At 38.8% G+C, this 26627-nt stretch overlaps 1 protein-coding gene across 1 annotated transcript; it reads left to right on the top strand.

The window, feature by feature from the left end:
- Positions 1–19746: 19746 nt before the first annotated feature.
- FAM237A (family with sequence similarity 237 member A) lies at positions 19747–24986 on the top strand. Its single transcript, XM_019985383.2, has 2 exons — positions 19747–20158; positions 24276–24986. Exons 1-2 carry the CDS (start codon positions 19747–19749, stop codon positions 24413–24415), a joined length of 552 nt encoding a protein of 183 aa, XP_019840942.1. The 3' UTR covers positions 24416–24986.
- Positions 24987–26627: the final 1641 nt, after the last annotated feature.

The raw sequence follows: 26627 nt of genomic DNA on the forward strand, positions 1-26627 counted from the left end.
ACAAATCTAGCAGTGACATGTATCAATTTTTATCAGAGGCGTTGGTTGGAACTGTGCTGTGTCTAGTGGCAAAGGAGGCTAGAAATTTAACAGGAATGAGGGCATATTATTACCAAAGAAAAAGTTTAGAAATGAACACAAAAGAAAGCTCTCAGTCTGCCACTGAGCTTATAGAAAAGTGCCTCTGGAAGGGTGTGTGATGTACCACTTGGACCTACTTTGAGAAATAAAGGGATTATGTAAAGCAGGAGTCCCGATGTCTGGGATCTAATGCCTGTTGATCTGAGGTGGAGCTGATGTAATAATAATAATAGAAATAAAAGTGCACAATAAATGTGTGCTTGAATCATCCTGAATCCATCCCCACTTCCAAGGTCATGGAAAAACTGTCTGCCACAAAAGCAGTCCCTGTTGCCAAAAAGGTTGTGAACTACTGATAAAGGGTTTATTCCTCTATGTTCTGGGAGGGCTGCCAGAAGACGGGCAGCAGCTGTTGGGCCTTTTGGAGGCTTCCCCTAATGAAGAAAACTGCCCTGCTCGAAGAGGCTATATCCAAAGATGGAGCAGTGCAGGGTTCTCAAGGTCCACCCCTCTCAACCCAACTCAGGATTCAGATGGGCTCCAAGAGCACCTCCTTTTCAGGGGCCTGCATGAAAGCTCATCTTCCTCTGCCCAGTCCTATTTCCATCACTCCTCTGCCACAGCCACAGAAAAGCACTCCTTAATAAAATTCTGCTCTAACTTCTGCCTTGGAGTCTGCTTCCCAGGGAGCCCCATCTGGGACAGTCATTAAGAGACTGATTTTATTGGAGCATAGAGTATATAAAGGGCTTCACTGGTGGCTTAGTGGTAAAGAATCTGCCTGCAATGCAGGAGACACTGGTTCGACTCCTGGACTGGGAAGAACCCTGGAGGAGGGCATGGCAACCTACTCCAGTATTCTTGCTTGGAGAATCAGTGGACAGAGGAGCCTGGTGGGCTACAGCCCATAGTGTCACAAAGAGTATGACATGACTGAAGCGACTGAGTACACATGCACGCAGAGTGTATAAAGTGGAAAGGAGAAACTGAGGAATGACCTGCAACTCTGGGTAAAGTTATAGAGATCTTGAACTGTCGTACATGGACTTGGCCATGGCAAGCAGGCCCCTGAGTCTTGGAAGAGTGGAAACTGTCTGGCAACAGTATATAAGATGGACTGTGAATAAGAGAGGCAGGAAGTGGACAAGCCAGATAGGATACCAGGACCACACCACAGACCTAGAGTAATAAAGAACTGAAGCAGGGTTTCTGCAATGCAGAAAGGAGTGGGACAGATCACATGGGTAGAATCAACAGAATTGGGGAAGCTGATTGTGGGAAGTACGAGAGAGAGAAGTTTGACACCTGGTGACTGGAAGGATGGGGGATAATCTGGGAGAGATACTGATCTAGGGTGCAAAGATATCTTCCACCTCAGATCTGTTGGATTTGAGAAGCTTGAAGGAAACCTGGGTGAGGATGTCCAGCAAAGATATTGAAATGAGGGCACAGGACCCCTTAGAGGGGTTAGGGTGGAAATATTTACCTGAGAACCATCTACAAATATAATTTAAGCCATAAAATTGGAGGCAATTTCTCAAGGAGGTATCATCAAAAGGGAAAGGAAGAGAGTGGGGGAGGGAAAGGGCTGAAGATTGGGAGAAAATATGGAATAAATGCAGCAGAGGAAGAAGATTCCTTTCATGAGACTGACACTTTGTGCTCAAAGGTTACTGATAGCAGGACTGGATTCTTGGTCACAAGAATTGAACAAAAAAGGGTGAATCTGATCCTCCTGCTATAGCCATCATTCCAACTGATATGAAATCAACAACTGCTTTCCATAAAGGGCAACAAACAACTCAACTACCCCCAAAATTGTGAGCTTCAGTAGGATATCTGAAAAAATTTTGAGGAAAATAGGGATGTCTACACTTAAATAAACTTCTGATGATATTTCCATGTTGCAAAAGAATTAATTAAAATGAATAAATTAAAAAACTCTTACTTCCATGAATATAACCATAATCATACAATTTTGGTCTGAAACTGAGTATAAGCACTCAGTATTCCAGAAACAAGAAATCAGAATGTCACTCCTCTCCTCTGTTGTTCAGTCACCCAGTCATGTCTGACTCTTTGTGACCCAGCGGACTACAGCATGCCAGGCCTCCCTGTCCCTCACCATCTCCCGAAGTTTGTCCAAGTTCATGTCCATTGCACTGGTGATGCCATCCAGCCATCTCATCCTCTGATGCCCTCTTCTCCTTCTGCCCTCAATCTTTCCCAGCATCAGGGACTTTTCCAATAAGTTGACTATTCTCATCAGATGACCAAAATACTGGAGCTTCAGCTTCAGCATCAGTCTGAGAATTCAGGGTTGATTTCCCTCAAGATCAAGACTGGCTTGATCTTCTCGCTGTCCAAGGGACTCTCAGGAGTATTCTCCAACACCACAGTTCAAAGTCATCAATTTTGGGGGCTCTGCCTTTTTTACAGTCAGCCCAGCTCTCAAAACCATACGTGACCACTGGAAGACCATAGCTTTGACTATACGGACTTTCATTAAGTTACGTAAGCTCCTTTGCCACGACAAAGCAGTGATCCATGAAGGGGATTCCTCTACTTATTAGGAGCCAAATATTGATTTATCAACAGAGTAGTTTTGTATTAGGGTCAGCGCTGGGTTTCCCTAGTGGCTCAGACCGCAAATAATCTGCCTGCAACGCAGGAGACCCGAGTTTGATCTCTGAGTTGGGAAGATCCACTGGTGGAAGAAATGGCTACCCACTCCAGTATTCTGGCCTGAAGAATCCCATTCTGGCCTGGAGAATCTTCTGGACAGAGGATCCTGGAGGACTATAATCCATGGGATCACAAAGAGTTAGACATGACTGAGTGCTCACATGCGCGCACACACACGCACACACACACACACACACACACACAGTTGTTTATTAATAACTTCATGGTAACTCTCCACAGAAAAACATCTTTCCTGGGCCACTATGACATAAATGCAGACAGTTGGCATAAGGTGAAAAAAAAGAAAGCTGGTAATTGCTCATGAGTCTCAAAACTACATTTTCAATGCCACACAGAGAGAGATGATGCTTAAGGCTTTTTTTTTTTTTTTTTTTTAAATCGGGCATTTGGTAGTTTGAGAAACTGAGTTGAACTTAAGAAATAAAAGGAGCCAATCCAAGTAGAAACTCATGGTTACAAGTAATCAGAATGGCTCTGTACATCACTGAGTGCTCAGAAAGTTCTGTAACCTCTACTTTCATGGCAATGTGTTGCTTGGAGCCACATTTCATTACTTATCGTTACAAAGAAATAATTTTTTTGTTTATTAAAGTTGAAAAAACTCTCAGAAAGCTTTGTACTCAAGTATTTATATGAGACCAAACTCTCAGATGAAAGGAGGGAAATGAAGTTAATTCAATCCATTTTTGCTTTGTTCTCAGGATCTATACCAAGTAGGTAGCTGCTCACATAAAATAAAAAGACTCTGGCTTTTTACAGATGAATGAATTACAGATGGATGACCATGGAGGAAATCTGACTAGTAAAGTCTGAGCAATTTACAGAATTATTTGCCAGAAGGTAAACAATTTGTATATCCACAGATCACATATCACCGATATTAGCAGCCTATTATAAATATTTTATGACAAAAAATCATCTCTGTTTGGGTAGGTTCTTGCAATAATTTGACAGCTAAATAGCTTCGCAGTTAGTTTGGTTTCAAAGCTTTATATATATTTACTTTTATTATAGTGAAAGAGAAGTTTAAAATTTGAATTCCTTGAGCAAAAGAGTGATTGATATCTAAAACTGAATTTCTTGCCCCAAAAGTGAAAGTGAAAGTGTTAGTCACTCAGTTGTGTCCAACTCTTTGTGACCCCCTGGATTGTAGCTCACCAGGCTCCTCTGTCCATGGAATCCTCCAGGCAAGAATACAGGAATGGGTAGCCATTCCCATCTCTAGGATATCTTCCTCACCCGGGGATTAAACTCCTGCATTGTAGGCAGATACTTTTTTTTTCTTTTTTTTCTTTTTTTTTATATTAAATTTTTCTTTAATTATTAAAATCCTCCTCCCTCCTCCCTAGATACTGTACCATCTGAGCTACCAGTGACTGACAGATAAAAATGACATCTTGCTTTTGAAACAAGAGGATTTTTTTTTTCTACCATAGAAAAATGAAACCCTGAAAGCATCTCTGGCAAAATAATCCCAACCTCTCATAATACTACTCTTCTTCCTTTCTAGATTTTACAAAGGCCTGAGTATGTGTTAAACTTTCTATTTACTGTGAGAGAGACTATTTTTTACAATGTGTTAAATGTATTACTTGTTCTGGGAATCAGTTTTGAGAAAGGGAGAAGCGTCGTTTCAGAAAGCTACTGGGATCCTGGTTCTGAACATCAGTTCAACCACGGTGATTTAGAACTAAGCTGGGTCATATTGGTAAATATGACTTTTCAGAAATGGTGAGAGAGAGAGTTTGGGTCTATCAGCAGATGAGCATAGCTTTAATTTTGTTGTGTTTGCTCTGATTTTCTCCTCTGGTCTAAGGTTTTATGTCTGAAACATTTATACCTGAAGAAGGTAATGAAGAGGTTCAACAGTATTTACAACCAGCAGCTCCTAGAGTGTGTCCCAAACTGCTGCGCATTCAATCCACTGTTTAATACAAAAGCTCCAGGTGTGTGAGCTTCTGCTTAAAACTTTTGGTCTTAAAGCAGATGGATGCAGTGGTTGTACAATAGATCTTTTGGACAGTTCTCTCATAGACGTCTGCTGCCTAATGAGGAAGAGGTATTGAACTGAAAGCTCAAGAAATTTGCGGCAAAATCAAATTTCTTTTTCTGCTGGTGATGACAAGCTATGTTGGGTATCAAGGGCAGATGTCATGTTTGGGAGCAGAGGGGATCAGCTTTCTGATAGCAGTTCTGGAAAAATCATGAACTTATATATGATAAACCATGAACTTATATATAATAATTTGTAAACTTCTCACTAAGATTTAATCAATGCCCTTTGCTGATGTCACTATTTTTTTGCATGATTATCAATTCAAGGCCATGTGTGAATGTATGCCCCAAGAGTGTGTTAGGTATGAAACTTCATATAGATATAGGATCCCAGGATAGGATGGATATACATACATGTATATACATATGTTTGTATGTATGTATATATAGATATAGATATCGATTTGAATATGTAACATTCTCTTCTAAATCTTTGCTAATAAAATTGTGTATAAATTTAAATTCTCTTAGGCTATTTCCTTCAGATATGTCAGAAGCATGTGACCTGTTAAATTTATTCTTCTGAAGATTTTTTAAGGAAGAGGTGAGGGGAGGGTTGCAAAGAACCCTGATTGCAAAGTGGCTGAATGGGGAAATGGTGTATGATCTCCACTTACTTTGGTAGGTTTCAGTTGCTTCAGATGTGTGTGCCTAATGACACTTGAATTTGGTTGATACAAGTCATTTTTATAAGCACAAGGGTCTGCAATTTTGTTCTAATGAGTTCTGATGCAATCTCAAAGCTTGCATGGATTGAAGATTTTTAAAAGTTAGAGGACTGAAGTCATTTGTGCTTTAAAGTAAACTTTTCCCCTTCAGTCTGTATTATAATACATGATTTTATTTCCTTCATTTCACTTTTGCTCTTTTAAATTATCTTGTTTATTTGTTTACTTAAGTATTGTCAGTCTTTCCCAGTAGAATGTAAGTTCCAAAGAGCAAAGACTTTGCTTATTTTGTTCATTGATATATATCCCCATGCCAATGGCAACCCACTCCAGTACTCTTGCCTGGAAAATCCCATGGATGGAGGAGCCTGGTGGGCTGCAGTCCATGGGGTCGCTAAGAGTCAGATACGACTGAGCGACTTCACTTTCACTTTTCACTTTCATGCATTGGAGAAGGAAATGGCAACCCACTCCAGTGTTCTTGCCTGGAGAATCCCAGGGACGGTGGGACCTGGTGGGCTGCCGTCTATGGGGTCGCACAGAGTCTGACACGACTGAAGCAACTTAGCAGCAGCAGCAGCAGTAGGTCATTTCAATAATCTCCTTCCTGCTCAGGAAGATGGTGTGGATGGACTCCCATGTCTCACTGTCCTCACCTCACTCCAGAGAAGGAGCACAAGGATGAGACTGCTGGTCCAAAAAGAGTTCAGGGTAGGGCATGGTATATTTGTGATTTCCTAGTTGAATTTGGTTGCTCCTAGTTTATCAGCACCAAATAAATAACTAGGTGATCTAATAGGAGACATTCTAAATAACCAAAAAATTATACTACCTTTAGTGAGTGAATTTTTGCATCATTTGTTTTATATGAAAAATGAAGAACATTAGCTTAAGGTTTTTTTTTTTTTTTGCTTATGTGTTTTGTCATCATTTATTTCTTCTCTGACATATTCCTTTTCTTTAGGTTAATCTGAGTTTCTGAAATAAATAATATTTCTTTTTATTGGAGGATAATTGCTTTACAATGTTGTTTTGGTTTCTGCCATACAGCAACTTGAACCAGCCATAAGTATGTATATGTCCCTTCTTTTTTGAGTGTCCCTCCTACCCCTACAGCCTCCATCCCACCCCTCTAGATCATCACAGAGCACCAAGCTGAGCTTCCTGTGCTCTGCAGCAGCTTCCCACTGGGTATCTATTTTATATATAGTCTTGTATATACATCAGCGCTACTCTCTCAATTTGTCCCACCCTTTCCTATCATTAGTCCATCAGTTTTTTGTATGCAAGTATATATTTATTTCCCACCTATTTCTTTATTTAAAATTCTGTAAAATATTTATGAACCTACTACTCAGTGTGATAATAAGAACATTGATGGTAGCTAACATTTATGTGAAACTTTTCCTTCTCATCCATTTTTTGGACTCCTCCTTCCTGATGTAATTATTACTTGACTCATCATAATCATTTCATTCCCATTTGAAACATACATAGTTATATATTTTTACGTTTTCCTAATAAATGTGTTGCTGTGTGTATGTGCTTAGTCATGTCCAACTTTTTGTGACCCCTTGAACTGTAGCCCACCAGGCTCTTCTGTCCATGGAATTTTCCAAGCAAGAATACTGGAGTGGGTTGCCATTACCTACTCCAGGGGGGATCTTCCCAACTCAGGGATAGAACCCAAGTCTCTTGCATCTCCTGCATTGGCAGGAGTGTTCTTTACCACTGTGTCACTTAAGAAGCCCAAATGTGTTGTTTTAGCTATTTTAACTTTGCAAAAAGGGCCTGAAATTTTGAATATAATCTTTGCAGACTTATATTTTTCTTCTCAATAATATTTATAAAACCATAAAACCATGGTGTTCCAACTAGCTATACTCCCTTTTAACTGCTGCAAAATAGTCTATTGGGTAAACATACTACATCTTATTCATTTATTCCCTATTTTTTGGCATTTGAGTTGTTTCTGGGTATTTTCTATATTAGTGTCTCTGTAAACATTCTTACAGATATTTATCACTGTAAAGTATAAGAATTTCTCTGGTGTTTAAATTGAAGGGTATAATTGCTTACTCATTGGATGTATCAATGTTTAACTCTTTTCTACAGTGACTGTACCACTTCTAATTCTTAATTTCAGTTATTTGCTAAACTCCCAGATTTCTAGACATTTATTCAATTAATAAATTATTACTGCAAATCATAAGATAATAAATTACTAAAGCAGAAAACAATTTTGAGTTTATCCAATTACTGCTAAGTCATTTCAGTCGTGTCCAACTCTGTGCGACCCCGTAGACGGCAGCCCACCAGGCTCCCCCATCCCTGGGATTCTCCAGGCAAGAACACTGGAGTGGGTTGCCATTTCCTTCTCCAATGCATGAAAGTGAAAAGTGACAGTGAAGTCACTCAGTCGTGTCTGACCCTCAGCGACCCCCTGGACTGCAGCCTTCCAGGCTCCTCCATCCATGGGATTTTCTTACTCAGGCAAGAGTACTGGAGTGGGGTGCCATTGCCTTCTCTGTTATCCAGTTGGACCCATTTAATTTGCTGAGAACATTAATATACAGGAGAGATGAAATAAATTGCTCAAAGTCCTAGAAACAAGGGGCTTTCAGATCTATCACCAAGTAGTTTAGCAACCATCATTGCATTCTTATCAGCATTTCTGTTTCTCAAATATGCAGTGTTTGGTGAATAATATTAAAACTTCTATTATTTGGTTAAGAAGTTAAGACTTAAAAAAAAATAAAAAAATAAACAGCAATGAATTTATCTCAATTTAGCATCAAAATCAAGTTTATTCAACGCACAGTTTTCCATCAGCTTATATTGCTCTATGAGGTTAAGTTTGCTGATTGTTTCCCCCCAAACCATTCCTAGCTCTCTAGAAAAAGCACTTTAATATCTTATACTGGAGCTGTTTTCCCCAGGCTTTGCTTGTATCTATAAATGACCATGTGACCTTGTTGTAGTCAATGAATTAAGTTTTATTCCACTGATGAAAGTTATAGAAGTGCTTTCACTTTTTTGATTAAAAATTAACAGAGGTGACTGGGCTGAAACAACCCTTCCACCTACTTTCTGCCTTGAATGTAGATGTGATGTCTGGAGCTGTGACAACTAATCTATGAGTCCGAAGAAAGGTTAAATGAACCATAGAAATGTGAGTCTGATGTCCTTGAGCCACTGAACTACCATCAGCAACCACATGTCTCCAGATTTATAAGTAAGAAAAATAAACCCTGTTCCAATAAGCTACATGGTCAGATTTTCTTTTACTGGTAGTTTAATGGATTCCTAGTTAATATACCATGTTACAAAAATGATCTCAAACTACATTTAGGATGTTTCTCTTTTTCCAGTGACTGAACATGAAAATCTTGTCATTGGATGAGAAAAATGCCCTGCCCCCCTTTCAGGGAAAATGATATGTACGTTTATACTTAGCATCTACTTTTAGATTACAGTCTTTTTTATCAAGAACCCCATTTCAGAAGATGTGTCCATAATCACATCAAAACAATACTTCCATTCAGCAAAAATATGATTTGAAAAAAAAAAGAAAACTAGGCACTGAATAAAGGAAAAAAAACCCCTAAATTGACTGACGGACATTTTGATTTCTTTTTCTAGATACGAGAAAGAAATTTTATCAATGCAAAGTTGACTAATGATACTCACTATTCCAGTCTTTGGTTCAAAATGAGACTACTATTCTCATAAGTAAATTCAACCAACATTAATTAAGAAGTTATCATATGTGTGTTGGACCCTAAAGTTAGGAATGGTCAGACACGATTCCCAGTCTGAAGGAGCGCTCTGCTGGTTAGGGTGGGAGGGGGATAATGAGGAGGGACAGATAAGCATGTGTAACAAATAGAATAAGAATCTGCCTGCAATGCAGGAGAGCCAGGTTCAATCCCTGGGTCAGGAAGATCCCCTGGAGAAGGGAATGGCTACACACTCCAGTACTCTTGCCTAGAGAATTCCATGGACAGAGGGACCTGGCGGGCTACAGTCCATGGGGTCTCAAAGAGCTGGACATGATTGAGAGACTAACATAATGGAAGAATGAACATAACTGTATAGGGATTTAGAACAAAGTAGAGTTAAATGCCTTAGATATGCATAAGTCAAAGGAAAGTTCCTTATCCCAGGAGCCCTGCTCATACCGTCAGATGTTTTATGCCTTCAACATATAGGTCTATGTCCTTATTTGTCGTTTTATGGATATTTTCTTCTTGGCAGAAGTCCTTAATTGTCAGTAGACCTCTGGCTTTCTGAGCTATGAATCCCTTTGGTCCCCCTATTGTGCTGAAGTAAAGATTTTATGTTGTTTTTTGACACTCCATCATAATTGGAGTCTTAGGGGAAGAACTTACTATTGCTAAAAGCTTAGACCTTTTTCTTATTGCCTTGGTATGTAAAGCAAATTGAAAACAAGTCACTTGTAGTGTAGTCTCCTTTGGAAATGAGTAGCCCAAGAGACAGGACAATTCTGTAAAGCTAGTACTTACAGTGGTCATTTTAAAGTGCTGGGGTTATTACAAAGACATAAACTCAACATTTGACAAAGCCACAAGAATCCATATGGGCCTTGCAACCTCCTGGAAAAAAATGGGGGAAAGATGAATGCATATTGGGAAGTACCCTAGAAAGAAATTACAACTAAACCTGTTATCATAACCACAGTATTTTCACTCGTATAAATAGGAACAAATATGAATGAGCCATTCTTGTATCCCTGAGTAACTTTCCTTTTCTGCACATTTTAGAATCAACGTCCAATATCATCTGACTACTTTACTTCAACTTGACCTTAGGAATTTGATGACACTTAAAAATTGACTCATCCACTTACCCCAGTGGGCATTCCAGGAAATTGTTCTTGTTTATTGCCACCTTCAAATGATGGAAAAGCATAAAAAAGTGAGAGAAAGTAATTATTTTTACTATCTGACCCTAAATGTTAAAAAAACATCCTATTCTTAAAGGCTGGCCCCATCATTTGCAAATTAATGCACTGTTGAAGATGCAAGCTATCTATATAACTGCTCTCAAATTTCATTAAAATTAGTTGGAAGTCCTTTTTAATGTCTTTGAGAACTGCTTCAAGTGGCAAAAATCAGAAAATCTGCCCATGGGGCATATTCAGCTAATTGCAATTTACTTTTTCTACTAGTCATTCTCTCGCCCTGGGCTGCAGCTGCACAAAACTGAAACAACTCTGTGGATAACAAATGCCAGTCAAACCAGTTATTTAGCATCATGACTGAAGCCATGAAATTAAAAGACGCTTACTCCTTGAAAGGAAAGTTATGACCAACCTAGATAGCATATTCAAAAACAGAGACATTACTTTGCCAACAAAGGTCTGTCTAGTCAAGGCTATGGTTTTTCCTGTGGTCATGTATGGATGTGAGAGTTGGACTGTGAAGAAGGCTGAGCACCAAAGAATTGATGCTTTTGAACTGTGGTGTTGGAGAAGACTCTTGAGAGTCCCTTGGCCTGCAAGGAGATCCAACCAGTCCATTCTGAAGGAGATCAGCCCTGGGATTTCTTTGGAAGGAATGATGCTAAAGCTGAAACTCCAGTACTTTGGCCACCTCATGCGAAGAGTTGACTCATTGGAAAAGACTCTGATGCTGGGAGGGATTGGGGGCAGGAGGAGAAGGGGACGACAGAGGATGAGATGGCTGGATGGCATCACTGACTTGATGGACGTGAGTCTGAGTGAACTTCAGGAGTTGGTGAGGGACAGGGAGGCCTGGCGTGCTGCGATTCATGGGGTCACAAAGAGTCGGACACAACTGAGTGACTGATCTGAACTGATCTGATCTGAATTTTAAATGACCCATTGGTTCCCCGAATATTTTTTAATGAGTCAGAATGGTGATGTAATGGATTGATTCCAGATATAACTTGTGAAAATTATTCTCTTTGTAAGTTGTATCTGCCATACGCTTGTTTTGAGGGAGCCAATAAGGGAATAAGTATAAACCACTGTGAAGAGAATAGAGAGTGACGGTCAGTGTATGTGTTTGCGTAAGCATGCTGTTTAGGATAGGTAAATGACAGTCAATAAAGCTAAGCTTTGGAAACAGAACCATGTTCTAATTGTTACCAACCAACTGACTCAAGGAAAATCCCTTAACAGCAAACTGGAGGAAAAGAGAGTAAAATTTGAGACCATGCACAATGAAAATAATGTTCTATAAAATGGAGTTGCTGATCAAGTGTGTATCATCTTTAGAGAGCATCTAGTCTGTGGAAATGAAACCACAGGGATAAAATATCAAGCTAAGCATCCATATATGTTTAACAGAGTATTAAATATTTCATTCAAATGATTTGATGGTGGCTTTCTTATAATTGAAGTATAAGAATTAGTGTGACACTTTCCTCTTGGAATTGTTAGTAAGTTTTAGGTTGAAAATACATATTTCTTTCCAAAGAATCTCTCTAAATTGCCCTAACCAAGGAAGTTTTAAATGTATGTATACAACAGAGTATATAGTTATTAGGATCTTCTAAATAAAAATATTCATAAGGTGACTACTTAAATTTCAAGTGTAAGTTGGTAAACTGTATTTAAGAGAAATGTTTCATCAAAGAATTATTTTCCATTCTGGCACTATAAAAAGTTTTACTGAAGGTCAAAACTTCCAGTTCCAAGTAATTATATTGAAAATGAAAAAGTATACAAGCAGACAATAACTAGGCTTTTAGAAATATTTATTTTTAAAGTCTTAGCTCCCATTAGCAAAAGTTGTCCTAGCCTTTCTTGTTGTGATGCAATGTCACCCACCCTCAGCTGCTATAAAGCTGGAGTAACCATTTCAATTCATTATCTTATAATATTTATTATTATTATAGTACAGGCTGGTAGCTCAGTTGGTAAAGAATCTGCCTGTAATGCAGGAGACCCTGGTTTAATTCCTGGGTCAGGAAGATCCCCTGGAGAAGGGATAGGCTACCCACTCCAGTATTCCTGGGCTTCCCTGGTGGCTCAGATGGTAAAGAATCTGCCTGTGATGTGGAAGACCTGAGTTTGATCCCTGGGTTGGGAAGATCCCCTGGAGAAGGGAACACTATCCACTCCAGTATTCTGGCCTGGAGAATTCCATGGACAGAGAAGCCTGGCAGGCTACAGTCCTTGGAGTTGCAAAGAGCTGGACATGACTGAGCAACTTTCACTTCACTTTCATAGTATAGGTGGGGCCCAACTACAGGGATATTTACCTTCACTCCACCTCAGCGACTCATTTCAGAGGTTGTGCTCAGAATACAGAGCTACTCTGCTCTAAAATCTGAAGCCTTAACATCCCTCTTCCTGACTAGCACCTTTCAGTACCCTCTCTTTTACTCCGCTCACACTTGTTTTTTTTTTTTGCCTTCAACAAGGCTTCAGTTTTCATTTCCAATGAGTCTTTTATCTCTCTACCCCTTTTCTCTTCTCTTTTTCTAATCTATGTATACCCTTGATTCCTTCACCTCCCTCTCCTTCATCAGCATTTACCCAAGAAAGCACTAACACTACCAAGATAACCATGACAGTTCTTTTCTCCTGTGTTCAGTCAGATGAGCTGAAGGAGGAAAATCATAACTAGCATTTACTGAGCACTAGTTACCTGTGGCACCATTCTAAGTGCTTCTTATGTATGAACTCATTTTATCCTCACTAGCCACAGGAGTATTTTTGCCCATTTTACAGGCAAAAAACCTGTCTCACAAAGGTTAATTTGTACAAAGTTATTATATCAAATCAAAGACACTCTCAATTATAGACGTCTCATTATTTTAATAAAGTAGAGGAAAAATGTTGCAATTCTGATTGTAAGGTGCCATCACTTGATAGATACAACTTGATTTCAATGATGTTTTGTTAAATGTGAAAATTTGTATCTAAGAATCAATAAAATACGACACATGTGGGAAATACAGAGCAAAGGCAGGCAGTTTGGATCTTCATCTGTGTGCTATTCTGCCTCATAAAAACCACACAAGTGTATAAAACAGTCTGTTACAAATTCATGGTCTCAAACTTTGGGCATTTAGTACTGTCTTTAGTCTCTCTCTCTCTTTCCCTTATCTCCTCTCTCTCTTCTTTTCAAAGATTATTCCAAAGCCTTTTCCCTCTTCTTAATTTCCGTACTTAATATGTCCTCCTGTTAATTTTTTTGTAATGATTATGGACCTTACTTCATTAAGAAAATTGAGACCACTCACCATGATCTCTCTCAACTCCTGTTCCCCCATCCAAATACTATACACAAATGTATCCATAACCAGAGGGAGCCTTTCTTTCTCCTTGTTCAGAGAGCAAGCTATCTTTTCTGTAAAATGCTGGCTCCTTCTTATTCCCTTATCCTATTGTTTCTGTATCTTCTGAGATTGTTAGTTGTTCACCTTTGAATTTCAACTCCTCCTTTTCTGTGGGCTTCTCTCCCTCAGCCTGTAAACATGACTAAGACCCAACACTAACCTCCTGTTCCAATTCTTCTTCCTCTTCTATTCTAAACTTCATAGAAAGTGCTTCCCAGGGGCTGTCTGCATTTCCTTGCTTTATTTTTTCTGCCTCAGCTCACCATTTCTGCCCCCAGCCTCAGTCAGAATGTTTCTCAATGAGCAATTTTGTGATCTATTTTCCAATGGAAAATGCTTTGTCTTCATTTGATTGACCCCTTTTTCTGATTCTGTGTGCTGTGGTTTGTTCCTTCACTCTTCATGAAAGTCTTAATCTCATTGGTTTCCAAGGTACCACATTCCCCTGTTTCTCTTAACTCTTTTTCTTAATCACTTAAATATTGGCATTTTCCAAGTCCTATCCTTAGGCTACTATTGTACCCACTTTAGTACAATTAAGCTTATGAGGTTTTTAATTATTGCCCATAGGTTGACAAAATCCCAAATCCAGACATTTTTTTCCCCTTAGTGCTAGATAAGTATACATCTTTAGTCCCCTCTTCTTCCTTGCCTGTTCAGCCTATCCATTTGGATATCACTCATCTCAAACTTAACATGCTGAAAAGCAAATTACTTTTTTAATTGAAGTATGGCTAATTTACAATATTATATTAATTTTAGATGTACAATATGGTGATTCAAAATTTTCAGATTATAGTCCATTTAAAGTAAGTATAAAATATTGGCTGTATTTCCTGTGCTGTAAATATATCCCTGTAGAAAAGAAAATTCTTGAATTCTCTTCCCCAAACCTATTCCTCAAACCATTTTTTCTGTCTTAACTTATGGTTCCAATCTTCCATTTGCTTAGTGCCCAAAATGTGAAATCATCTTGAATTTTTTTCTTGTACACTACATCCAATCTATCAATAAATCTTATCCTTTCTATCATCAAAATATATTCAGAGTCTGATCATTTTCACCAATTGCACTGCTACCATCCTAATGTACCCTGGAGGAGGGCATGGCAACCCACTCCAGTATTCTCGCCTAGAGAATTCCATGGACAGAGGAGCCTGGAGGGCACCAGTCCATAGGGTCTTAAAGAGTTTACCACAACTGAAGCAACTTAGCATGCACACATGCACCCTTATCTAAGCTGCTATCACATCTCATCTGGATTATTTCAGTAACTCCAACTCAGACTCTCTGCTTCTGCCGTTGCTCTCCTCTCGTCTCTTCTCTATTGAGCAACCAGAGTGGATTCCTGGCCACCTTTCTGACCTTATCTCCTACTACTGTACCCAGAAAACACTTTTATGACACCACATATGTTCCAAGGCCATTATGCTTCCCTTATGTTCCTCCTGGAACATTCTGTCACATGTATATGCATGACTCTTTCATGTTAATAAATCTTTATGTAACTATCTCTTATCAGGAAGGACTCTTCAGTATTCTATATAAAATAACTCTTCCCCATCATCCTTTCCTAGTCCCATTTCACATTTTCTTGGTGACTCTTTGTTTTTTCTTACCATCACTGACGTATTACACATATACTTTTTCCTTGGGTTTTAAAATACTAAACTCTTATTATTGACTCATGGTATATTTGTTTATTTAATTAGCCAGTTGTCAGTTTTTGATGCATAGCTATAAGCTCATCACTTAACATAGAAACTAGAACACAGATCATTATATATTTAAGTTTAAAATTAAGATGTAAATTTTCCTCTCCCACCACCACCACAGTGTCAGTTCTATGAGTATAAGGATTTTGTTTTGTTCCTTCTGTGTACACAGCATCTAGAATAGTACCTGCCACAGGCACTTGAAAATAAAGGAAGCACTGCCTGTTTATTACATACCAACATTTTCAAGGGTAATGTGTCTTTCAAGATGTCTAAAACCAGAATTAACCTTCCACATCCTTATCTCCGTTCTCCTTTCTCTTTCTACACTCCTTCCCTTGACTCTGCTCCCCAGAAGCACAGAATTTCTTTGAGCACTCCCTCCATGCCTTTGCTCATGCTAACTTCTCTGCCTGGAGGAGACCATTTCCCACCCCAGTGGCCCCAGGACACCTGTATAACTCCTCTCCAAGAAGCTCACCAGTCAATCCCTCAAAGATGCCATCTCTGCCCCTTCCTTTCCCCTTTCGTTTCTCAGGGTTCTCCCATGCCAGTCGCTGTCCCTTGTGCTCACACACTATGCTTCTCTATGTTCTCCAAGAGGCTGAGAGCTCCTTGAAGTTCAGGAAGCAAATTGAAGCCTTCACCCATAATCTCTTCCAACTTCCTCGGAAGATAAATAGAAACAGACATTAGTATGCCTGGTTCACAGATTGCGAAATTAATTTCAGAGGAGGAGAAAAAGTCCAGAACCCCTCAGGAATCCTCTTGAGAGCTCTTTATTCCTATCACTTGGGTAGAGGGAACATTCCTCTTGTCTTTGGTAAATTTTGCTATAAGCCTGGGTTCAAGCCTATGCCCCTCTGGAAGGTAACCATGGATACTGGTTTTGAGCTGGCACAAAAACTTTCAGTTAGTGGAGGCTGCAAGTGGTTTTCAGGCTGCCTAGAGAGTTTTGGGATGAAGGGACAAAACCTGGAAATACTGACAAAGGTAAGACCTTTGCCTTGGGCTCCTGGTCTGGATATATTTCATTTAGGGTGGGCCCTAAAGCTCAGCTTTAGGACTTCCCTGGTGGCTCAGAGGTTAAAGCATCTGCTTGCAATGCAGGAGACCTGGGTTCAATCCCTGGGTTGGGAAGATCCCCTGGAGAAGGAAATGGCAACCCACTCCAGTATTCTTGCCTGGAGAATCCCATGGACAGAGGAGCCTGGTGGGCTACAGTCCACGGGGTCGCAGTGTCAGACACGACTGAGCAACTTCAGTCTTCACTCTTCTAAAGCTCAGCAGAGTCCCTTAAAGGTGACAGGTCTGACTAAGATATTAACTAGTTTTGAGTTGAAAATCAAAGAGAATCCCAGACATTTCCTCTTCTTGGGAAGCAGGACCCTCTCTGTGAGATCTGAAGCAGAGTGTTGATGCAAGCAATACCAGCTGCAATCCTGGGCTCCTGGGGTGATCCAAGACAGGGTCTGGAGACAACAGGTCTCCTGTCCCCAGTCAAAGGGAGCTTCCAGCGGCAACTTGTCCACACCCACATTCTTGCCCCAAAAGTGCGTTTCTTTTCGCAGCCCAGGACCACAGGCAGGCAGGAGATATTCACACTCAGGCCATCTCCTTGAGGCACCTTCATCTCCTCTGAGCCCTTACTGACGCCTGGGAGGGCGCCGAAGAGCATTCTCCCTCCTAGGGGTCTTGGGTCTTCCCTGCCATCACTTTAATCTCAAACAAGGCACGTCTGGAGAGTAGAGATCTGGGGAGCCCCACTCGCTCATAGACGGGCTCGTTTCGCCTCCCAAGGCGACCGAGTTTCGCCTCCCAAAGTAGGACCGGGAAGCCAATCGCACCAACGCTCGATTGAGCTGGTGCAGGGTGGGTGTGGGTCAGAGTCAATGAAGTGTGTGCCGCTAAGCCTGCTGGTTTCCTGAAGCGAAATCTTAAGGGGAGGGAGAGAAGAAGAGGGTGTGGGAGATGGAATTGGGGGCGAGAGGTGCCGGCCTTTTCCCGGGGCGTTTTGACGAAGAGGCGCCGAGCACTCCCACTGCTTAAGAAGAGACACCGTAGCCACCAGGACGCCGAAGCTGGGGACCGTCGCTTGCTCGGGGAGCAGTCTGAGCATTTCCTCTCCACGCACTCCGAGGAATCCAGAGAGGGCTGCAAAGGTAAGTGAGGAGGGGCGCCCTTCTGCCACCTGGGAGTAAAGCCGCGGATTAAGGAGTCTCATGGGGCAAAAAAGACAGCGAGTGTCCCAGGCAGCTCCGCCCTGAGGAGGGAGAGACGGTAGAACCAGGTTCAGGATCGAGACGTGGGGAGCACCCCGCGAGGCTTGTAGCAAAACACACTCAGGACCCCAGGGTTGGGGAACTTCGAGGCTCGGGGAAGGCTTGAAAGGGAAGGGAACACGAAGAAGCCGAGGTGAGCGCTGTGGCGCTAGCGGACAGCGAATCCCGGACTCGCCAACTTCAGCACCCTGGACAGTGTCCCGCCCTTGGTCTGATAAACTTAGCATTGACACGGTTTTGACTAAGGAAAAACTAACTTTGCATCTCCTCGACTTTAATATTTTAGCTCAGAAGAGTTTGATTTTGTTCATGTAAATATCCTGTGTAAATAATCTAAAATACAGAGGAAATGAATAGCCTTGTATCTCAATATGCCTCTTCAGGAATGTGTCTATTCAAAGACAGTTTCTGAAATATTGATTTAAAGGAGATCCCCTGGAGAAAGAAATAATAACCCACTCCAGTATTCTTGCCCCTGGGAAATTCCATGGTCAGAGGAGCATGGCAGGCTACAGTCGATGGGATCATAAAAAGTCGGATACGACTTAGTGACAGAACAACATGTTTTGCTATTGTACAGAAGAGAAAGATTCATCTTATGGTGTTATCATTAAGCATTCTAATATAGGCATATCCTCAAAACAATTCCCATGAGCTGTGCCTGGCTTCCCTTCATGATACTAACATCTAAAAGATTTGGAAATATAAGGTAAAAGTGAAAGTGAGCTGTATATAATCTCCTGCTTTTTCTTTAGGGCTGTTTAAGTGTGATATAGTCTGTGAAGATTCAGATAAGCCATTTTCAGGGGCAAATTATTATGTTAAGTACATTATTTCTCATTGGACTTGTCTGAAGTTAAAAGTAATTTCAAAGTGTGTAAGGATGTCTTGGTTTTGTTGTAACAGGCTTTGAAAGCCAGAAAAGTTGAACAAGAGATAAATAATTTTTGTTAAAATACTTGAGATTTATATCAAGAAGAGAAAAATGAGAAAATACCATTTTTTGAAAATTATGTAAAAATTACAGAACATTTTAGATGTCTGTAATATTAATTTTACAATATTTGTTTATTAATTCTCTTCTAATTGGTTGAATACATATAAGTATTATAAGTATATAGATAAGTATATATCCCATACTTTTAACCCACTGTCTTGTGTTTATTTTTATTTATAACATCTTACAATTCATATGCCTTTTTTAATAATGAAAGGAACCAGAATAGGAAAGCATTCAAGGGTAAAATATGTTCAAATTCTTAATTGTGTGGGAGTCTTGATTTAGGATAGCTAGGCTAAATTATCCCACTCCAGTGTTCTTGCCTGGAAAATCCCATGGATGGAGGAGCCTGGTAGGCTACAGTCCATGGGGTCGCTTCACTTTCACTTTTCACTTTCCTGCATTGGAGAAAGAAATGGCAACCCATTCCAGTGTTCTTGCCTGGAGAATCCCAGGGACGGGGGAGCCTGGTGGGCTGCCATCTATGGGGTCTCACAGAGTCAGACACGACTGAGGCGACTTAGCAGCAGCAGCAGCAGGCTAAATTATGGTATTATAGAATAATAAAGCCATGTAGCAAGACTGAAAAATTTCACTTAATACTCCTTTAAACTATATTTCTCAGTACTAGGGAAAAACAGCTTTATTTATCTTACAAAGGAGCATTTGTTAGGAATAAATCTTTCTTAATCTAAATATCATTGTTTTAGGCTACCTGGCTTGACAATGCATCATTTTAGATAAAGTGGGACTTGTGGGAGGTAAGATAAGCCTTTTCCTAGAGATACTGGTATGTTTCCATTGCTGGCACCAAGGTTCTTAAAGGACATAATTATTTTCTGTATTGAGCAGAGCACAAGTAGGGACTCATATGAAATATTTCCATCTTGTGCAGTTTCAGGGTCATGGCCGATCCTGGAAACAGAAGAAGGATCTACCACCCCTTGAGTCTCACCTGCTCCCTGCTCATTGTGGGAATGTGCTGTGTGTCTCCTTTCTTCTGTCATAGCCAGACAGATCTGCTGGCTCTTAACCAAGCTGATCCTCAGTGCTGGGAATCTTCTTCAGTGCTCCTCCTGGAAATGTGGAAGCCTCGAATCTCCAACACTGTTTCAGGTTTCTGGGATTTTATGATCTACCTGAAGTCATCTGAAAACTTGCAGCATGGGGCATTGTTTTGGCATCTGGCCCAACTCTTCTGGGACATCTATGTGGACTGTGTTCTCTCCAGAAACCACGGCTTAGGAAGAAGACAATTGACTGGAGAGGAAGTAAAGATCTCAGCAGTGCATCCACAGCAAACAGGGAGAAAAAAAGGTGGTCAACCCCAGGCCCCATGTCTCTTGAAAGGGTCCACCAAGTATGAATGTGCTGAATTGTGAGGAACAGGGAAACAGCTTTAGGGGAATCCATTGCCACACATAGTCTTCTTGGGGGTGAACCCAAAGAACACACAAGTGATAGGAAGATACATAACACTTCCTTTTGTAATTTGCAGTAGCTTTTTTAAAATCAACATGTTGTCCTCATCTTCATACTTCTGGTAAATAGCAGCAAAGAAGAATCAGATAGACAAGTAAGAAAAGACATGATTCCTAAAACACAATATCAAGGTATAAAGGGATGCCCCCAAATCTACTTTTTTTTTTTTTTTTCAGTTAGGCTGAGCATTGCTAGTCATAACCTGTGTTTACTTGTTATGGAATCGGGAAGATTTGAATATAAGCCTGAGGAACACCTACAGCACACAAGCTCTTACCCCTTTTAAATAGAAAAAATAACCCAAATGTTTTCATATAAATGGAAGGACTCCTTGAGATTTACTTAGTTGATGATATAAATGGTAGAAAAATCAGCTGGCATACAAATTCACTCTTCCTTGTTTTCTGAACAAATCTCAAATAAGTAATTAACTTCCAGCAAGCTGAGTAATTAATTTTTAGAAATCTGGGACTTCCTACAAATTTAGATTTTTCATTGAATAAATATATATTCAAATATTACATGTTGTAATATTTAAAAATATTATAATATGTAATATTTGAATATATGTCTTCAGTCTTACATATATTAGTCTTCTCTGGGGGCACTAGAAAAAAATTTCCTTTATAGAATTAGAATGAGGGTGAATGAAGCACTGTGAGTAAGCTGAGAGAGAACTTAGCCTTATTCATACTGTTTTTGTTCCTTTTTCTGTGTTGTTTTCAACCAACGAGCTTCTAAAGCTTGCAACAAAGGCTGTTCGAGTGGTAGTAACTGTTTATGAAGTAGTGGAAAACTGAAGAATAAAATAATTTTTTTATTTGTACATTTTGTTGTGAGAATTGTTATAAAATTGTAAAATGGAAAAATCTATTAAAATAGCAATTAACAGTTCTAGATAAATCTTTTCTCAAGATATTGTAGAACCTTTAAATATTTAATTTGTTTTAATATCAATAACAAAAGATATGGTTAACTGACCCATAAAACCAGATAATCCACTGGTATTATTTATACATAAATTTATTGTTTTGGCAAGTGTTATTGTCACTTAAACCAATTTCATTTCCTAGAGGAAATATTCTTTCACCAGATTAGTTACTAAAGCAGAAGTACAAAATGAGTGTCTATAAATGCTGGTTGCCAATATTTTTAAAATATTTTGAACAGAGGCTGCCCAGATATTGACATCAGTAAGCACTGTATATTTTCTTCATGTGTACTGTAGACTTTTTATCCCACCACTCTTATCCTATATAGCGGTTGTACTCAAATTACTACCAGTATTTCTTGGTTTTGTATTTTACACTCACTTTGAATTACTTTATCTATAGAATAAATGAAAATAATAATGTTTGTGTTCAACTTAACACGAAAATAATCTATAAATATATCACATATGATTATATTATAACTAATATATTAGTTATAATATATTCCTGGTGGCTCAGAGGTTAATGCGTCTGCCTCCAATGCGGGAGACCCGGGTTTGATCCCTGGGTTGGGAAGATCCCCTGGAGAAGGAAATGGTAACCCACTCCAGTATTCTTGCCTGGAGAATCCCATGGACGGAGAAGCCTGGTAGGCTACAGTCCACGGGGTTGCAAAGAGTCGGACACGACTGAGCGACTTCACCTTCACCTTCAGTAATATATCATGTACTATAATTCTGTATTATAATTATGTAGATATACATAGAATCTCAAAAAATGGTTTCAGTTTGCTTGTTTGCGGTAGGCTATCAAAATAGTCTGAGACTACATGTAATTTTCTGAGCACACTTCAACATTTCTATCTTTAAAAAAATCTAGTGGATTTGTCTTCAGCATTGGAAGTCACTTCCTTCATCTTGCTACAGAGATGCTATTGACCCAGCTGGTCTGAAAACTTTGCAAGCAGTAGGACTAAACATCTTACTTTATTGAAGTTTTTTTAATGTTTGACATAAACAATTGTTGCATATCAGGAAGTAAGACTTTCCATTTATACCGTATAGTCACAGTCAAAGAGGGTCTTGGGTCAAGGAGACACCATGTTTTAAAGCTAAATAGTTGTGGGAACATCGAGATTTTATCTCAAGAGGCTTGATTAAATCTCTAGTGGCTCAACTAGACTCTGCATGTACCTGCACAGATTCTCCACTAATTTTTTTCTTTTGTCCCCAGGGAATTAATATTCGATCAGGTTGGGATGGGGTGAGCGTGAAGAGGTGTTTGTCCCCATAGTTCTCAGGAAAATTACATCATCAGAGCAGAAGAGAAGAACTAAAATAAGTGTCTCCATAATACACAAAAAGGTTCTTGCTATTTTGATGGCTTCAAGTTAAATAGTTTAAACACACTTGAATAGTGTTGCAATGAATCATGCCTCATTAAAAACACAGAACTCCTATATAACTTTGTATGTTAATATATTTGTTAATATTGAGTCAGGAAATAAAAAAAAAAACAGGAGATATCAAATAGCTACATAAACTTGGGCAAGCTAATTGACTTTTTTAACTCTTAGTTTCTTCATCTGAAAAAGAGGGATATGGAAAAATTTAGAAGACCCATAATGTCTCTTTAGGTTCTATGTTCTGATGTTCTGTGATCTGATAAAAAATAAATGTATAAAAAGCATGGATTTACCTATAGAAAGAATCTGAAAGAGGTTTTTACTCCAAGGATAACTTCCTGAGCCTAGTGATGAGCTAGACACTGTGGTGCTTTATAACGATGATAAGCAGGAACAGAGGTGATCCAGAAATGAGAATTGCCAAAATTCTGAGAACTGAAGATATCATTGTTTGAGAAAAGACTCAAAACAGCATCATTAATTTGTCTAGAAAAATACGAGCTAATAACTGAATGTTGAAATATTCAGAAGACTGAAGAGATTATACCCAGGCTTAAGTACTAAATTATGATGGATTCTGTGTAGGCAGATAGGCAGAGAGAATGAGAGAGAAAATGATGAACTGATTTAGGAAAAGTGTAAGCTGTTAATGTCTATCGAGTAGAAAATAACAGAGTTGAGGTTAACTCATGGGTTAGTAAAGGCTTCAATACAAATGAAAGGATTTTTAAGCATATCCTTGTTTGTATCAAAAATGATGATTCCTTGCTTCAACAAATCTTGCTCTGCCCCTGAGAGGAACAGAAAAACTTGCCTTCCTGAGCTTGGTAGTTTGGATGGTCTAGAAAAATTGTGTCTTTGCTTTCCTCTTTGACATGAAAATTAACATTTAGATTTATAATTTGATGATGTTTGCAGTTGGTGTCTAACTAGCTGAAAAATGTTTATAGTGCTTATTTTTTAAACACTAAGCAGAAGACAAAACAATGCTTTAGAAATACAAATTAGATTTACAAATGCTTGATTTTATACTTTACTCACTATAAGAAATTTTTTAAGTAGCATATTCAGAAATTACTTATCTAGAAATCTTTCTAAAGAAACATTTGGAGCTGTAGTCAACTTTGCAGTACAAGGTTCTTCACTGTAATATTATTTATAGTAATAGAAAATTGGAAATAACCTAAATGTCCCATAGTTGGGTAATGGAAAATTAAATTATGGCATAAAGTATGTATGCATAAAATTATGCTTCTCTTTGGAAGATTATACTATGGATGGTTTAAAGTTTTTTTTAAATTTTTATATTATATAACAATTTTTAACTTTTCTAGTCAGAAAAGTGTATTTTAATACATATTAATCCAATAGGAAATGCATTTCTTATAATCACTTAATTCATATTATATAATTAAACTTTATAGGACACAAAATTTTGCATAAAAAAGAATTTACATATATACCTCTGCAATAAATTTATACAGAATTTTAATTGCAGAGTGGCAGAAATAGTAGAGTGGCAGAAAACTTTCTTTGTAAAACCAAGTCATTGATGTTTAATCAGCCTGAAAATATTTTGGTGATCTAATGATTAGTTCCTTTTCTCCAATTTCAGGTGCCTATTCTCAGCAACCAAGAACCCCTTCCCTAAAGAAGAAAGAGTTGATTGAAGACTTGATAAGCCTGCATGTGCATAGGAGCAGATCGAAGTTCATTGGAAAAGCGACCAGTGGCCTGGAAATAAAGAGAAAATAAATCTAACCTCAGAGCTATGCACATCTTGGCATTTAAACAAATATATATATATTTTCTTGACTATTGATCCTTCATTTACTTGAAATGGTGGGAGTGTAAAAAGATAAATATTAAGCCACATTCTCTCAGAGTACTTAGCTTCATTCTTTTAGGCTGCTAGCACGTTCCTTCAAATGGTGACACTGCTGTCAAATCATCCCACTGCCAGAAAGAGAGCACCTGTGCATGCTAAGTTGCTTCAGTTTTGTCTGACTCTTTGCGACCCAATGGACTGTAGCCCCCAGACTCCTCTATCCATGGGATTCTCCAGGCAAGAATACTAGAGGGGATTGGATGGGGCTACACAGATTCTTTGTATTCATTTTGGTCATTGTTTTGGGGTGCTTGACATTGTTAATGAACTAGAGTGCTAGACATTTAATTTGAATACACTGCATGGCTTCAAAGACATCAATCACTGAATTGTTTATGCACAGGCATATGAGATTATACTTACTAATTACCTGAATTTTGTTTGAAAGAATATTTTTTAATATTTTGAACTGAGTGACGCAAAAAACAAAATGAAGCAACTGGTAAATAAAGCATTCTACTAACAAACAAAATTAATAAAAGCTCTGGACCCCAAGTAATCTTATTGAAGTCTTTTTATTTCAATATTCAGTGTTACCATTAATGATAATCCAAACTCTAACAAAAAGGCGGTAAGTATAAATTTTTTCTCCAATTAGTATATTTTCTATTGTATTAAATATTAAGACTGTAATTGATAACACTTTGCTTTGAAAAACAAACTAAAAATAAAAACAGCATTATAAGAAAAGAACCCATAAAAATATTTTTCCTCAAGATGACAAGGCCTGAATAAGGTTCATCGCAAAGAAGTCCAATTAGCAAATTTATTTGAGTTCCAGACACAATGCTATTTTTATCTCTAATTATGCTCATCTCGCCAATCATTTCTGACTATTATAACTGATGGTTGAAAACCAGTTTGAATTTCAGCTATGTTAGCAATTCACTTGCTTTTCTAGATCCAAAGAAGTCTCAGTAAGTGTTTTCACTGAAGGTTTAGGGCCTCCTTAAATGATAAATCTTATCCGAAGGGTTAATATTAGAAGACATAGCTGCATCTGAAGATTCACCAAATCGTGAAAATGGCGGAAACAAGTCTGGGGAAGGAAGTGAGAAGGGGAACCAGCCTCAGCTTTAACTTGATTAGAAGAATGAGCACATTAAGAGCGGCCATTCTTTGACTACCTTTTCTAGAGGGTCATGCTTTTACTTCTGTGCTACTTTCACTAATGTCTTACATTAATTTCTTAAAAAGTATCACATAAACTCACTATCTGTTATACATGGTTGAAGAGATGCCATTCTTGCAAGGCTTGCCCTTACTCCTCCTGCACCTCGGTACTACACCAGCGGGGCTGCCAAGTTTTTCCGATGCTTTGTGAGCCATCTAGTCTCTGGTGCTGTCAATCCTGTCTTTGTAGAATGCAAGCATTGGTAGACAACATGTAAATACATGAACATGGCAGTGTTCCAATAAAACTTTGCTTGTGGACACTGAAATTTGACTCCAAGTCATTTTCAAGTGTTAGAAAACATTATTCTTCATTTGACTTTTTCCAATTATTATTTTTTTTTAAATGTAATAACCTCTCTTCATTCACAGCCAGCACAAAACTGGCAGTGGGCAGATTTGACCCTTGGGCTATAGTTTGCTGACTGGTGCTCTGGGACATCCTTATCAAACTTGTAAGGAACAGATAGGAGGAAGTAAGAAACAGTGAATATGCTGAATAACAGAACCAAAATTAAAAAAAAAAAAAACAACCTCATGTTAGGCTGAAAAGCAAATTCAAAAAGATTAGGATGAGATTGAACAGAAGTAACATAGTCCTAATCCTACCAGGTTGGACATTATTTCACTTTGGAAACTTTACTAGAAGTTATGGATCATATGAAAAAGAGCACACAGTCTCTCTAAATGTAATATGAACTGCACATCCAGACAATAGGTGAAATAATGGAACCAAAGCAATTTTTGTTGAAAGTTGAAAGCATTGGTTTAGAGTACAGGCTCAAGAGCTGGGTTCAAACCTCAACTTCATCAAGTAGTGACCAAACGACTTTGGACAAGCTACTGACCATTTTCGTGCCTTAATTTTCTTATAAAATGAGATACCTATTTACTACTAGGTTTGTT

Source organism: Bos indicus, chromosome 2 (genome assembly GCF_029378745.1).
Source record: "Bos indicus isolate NIAB-ARS_2022 breed Sahiwal x Tharparkar chromosome 2, NIAB-ARS_B.indTharparkar_mat_pri_1.0, whole genome shotgun sequence".
NCBI classification, from domain to species: domain Eukaryota; kingdom Metazoa; phylum Chordata; class Mammalia; order Artiodactyla; family Bovidae; genus Bos; species Bos indicus.

Excerpts from the sequence above, each read along its gene's own strand:
- FAM237A (XM_019985383.2), top strand. The coding sequence starts at position 19,747 with ATGGCCGATCCTGGAAACAGAAGAAGGATCTACCACCCCTTGAGTCTC. Across the intron at positions 20,159-24,275 it reads GCAAACAGGGAGAAAAAAAG|GTGCCTATTCTCAGCAACCA; the intron begins GTGGTCAACCCC and ends CTCCAATTTCAG.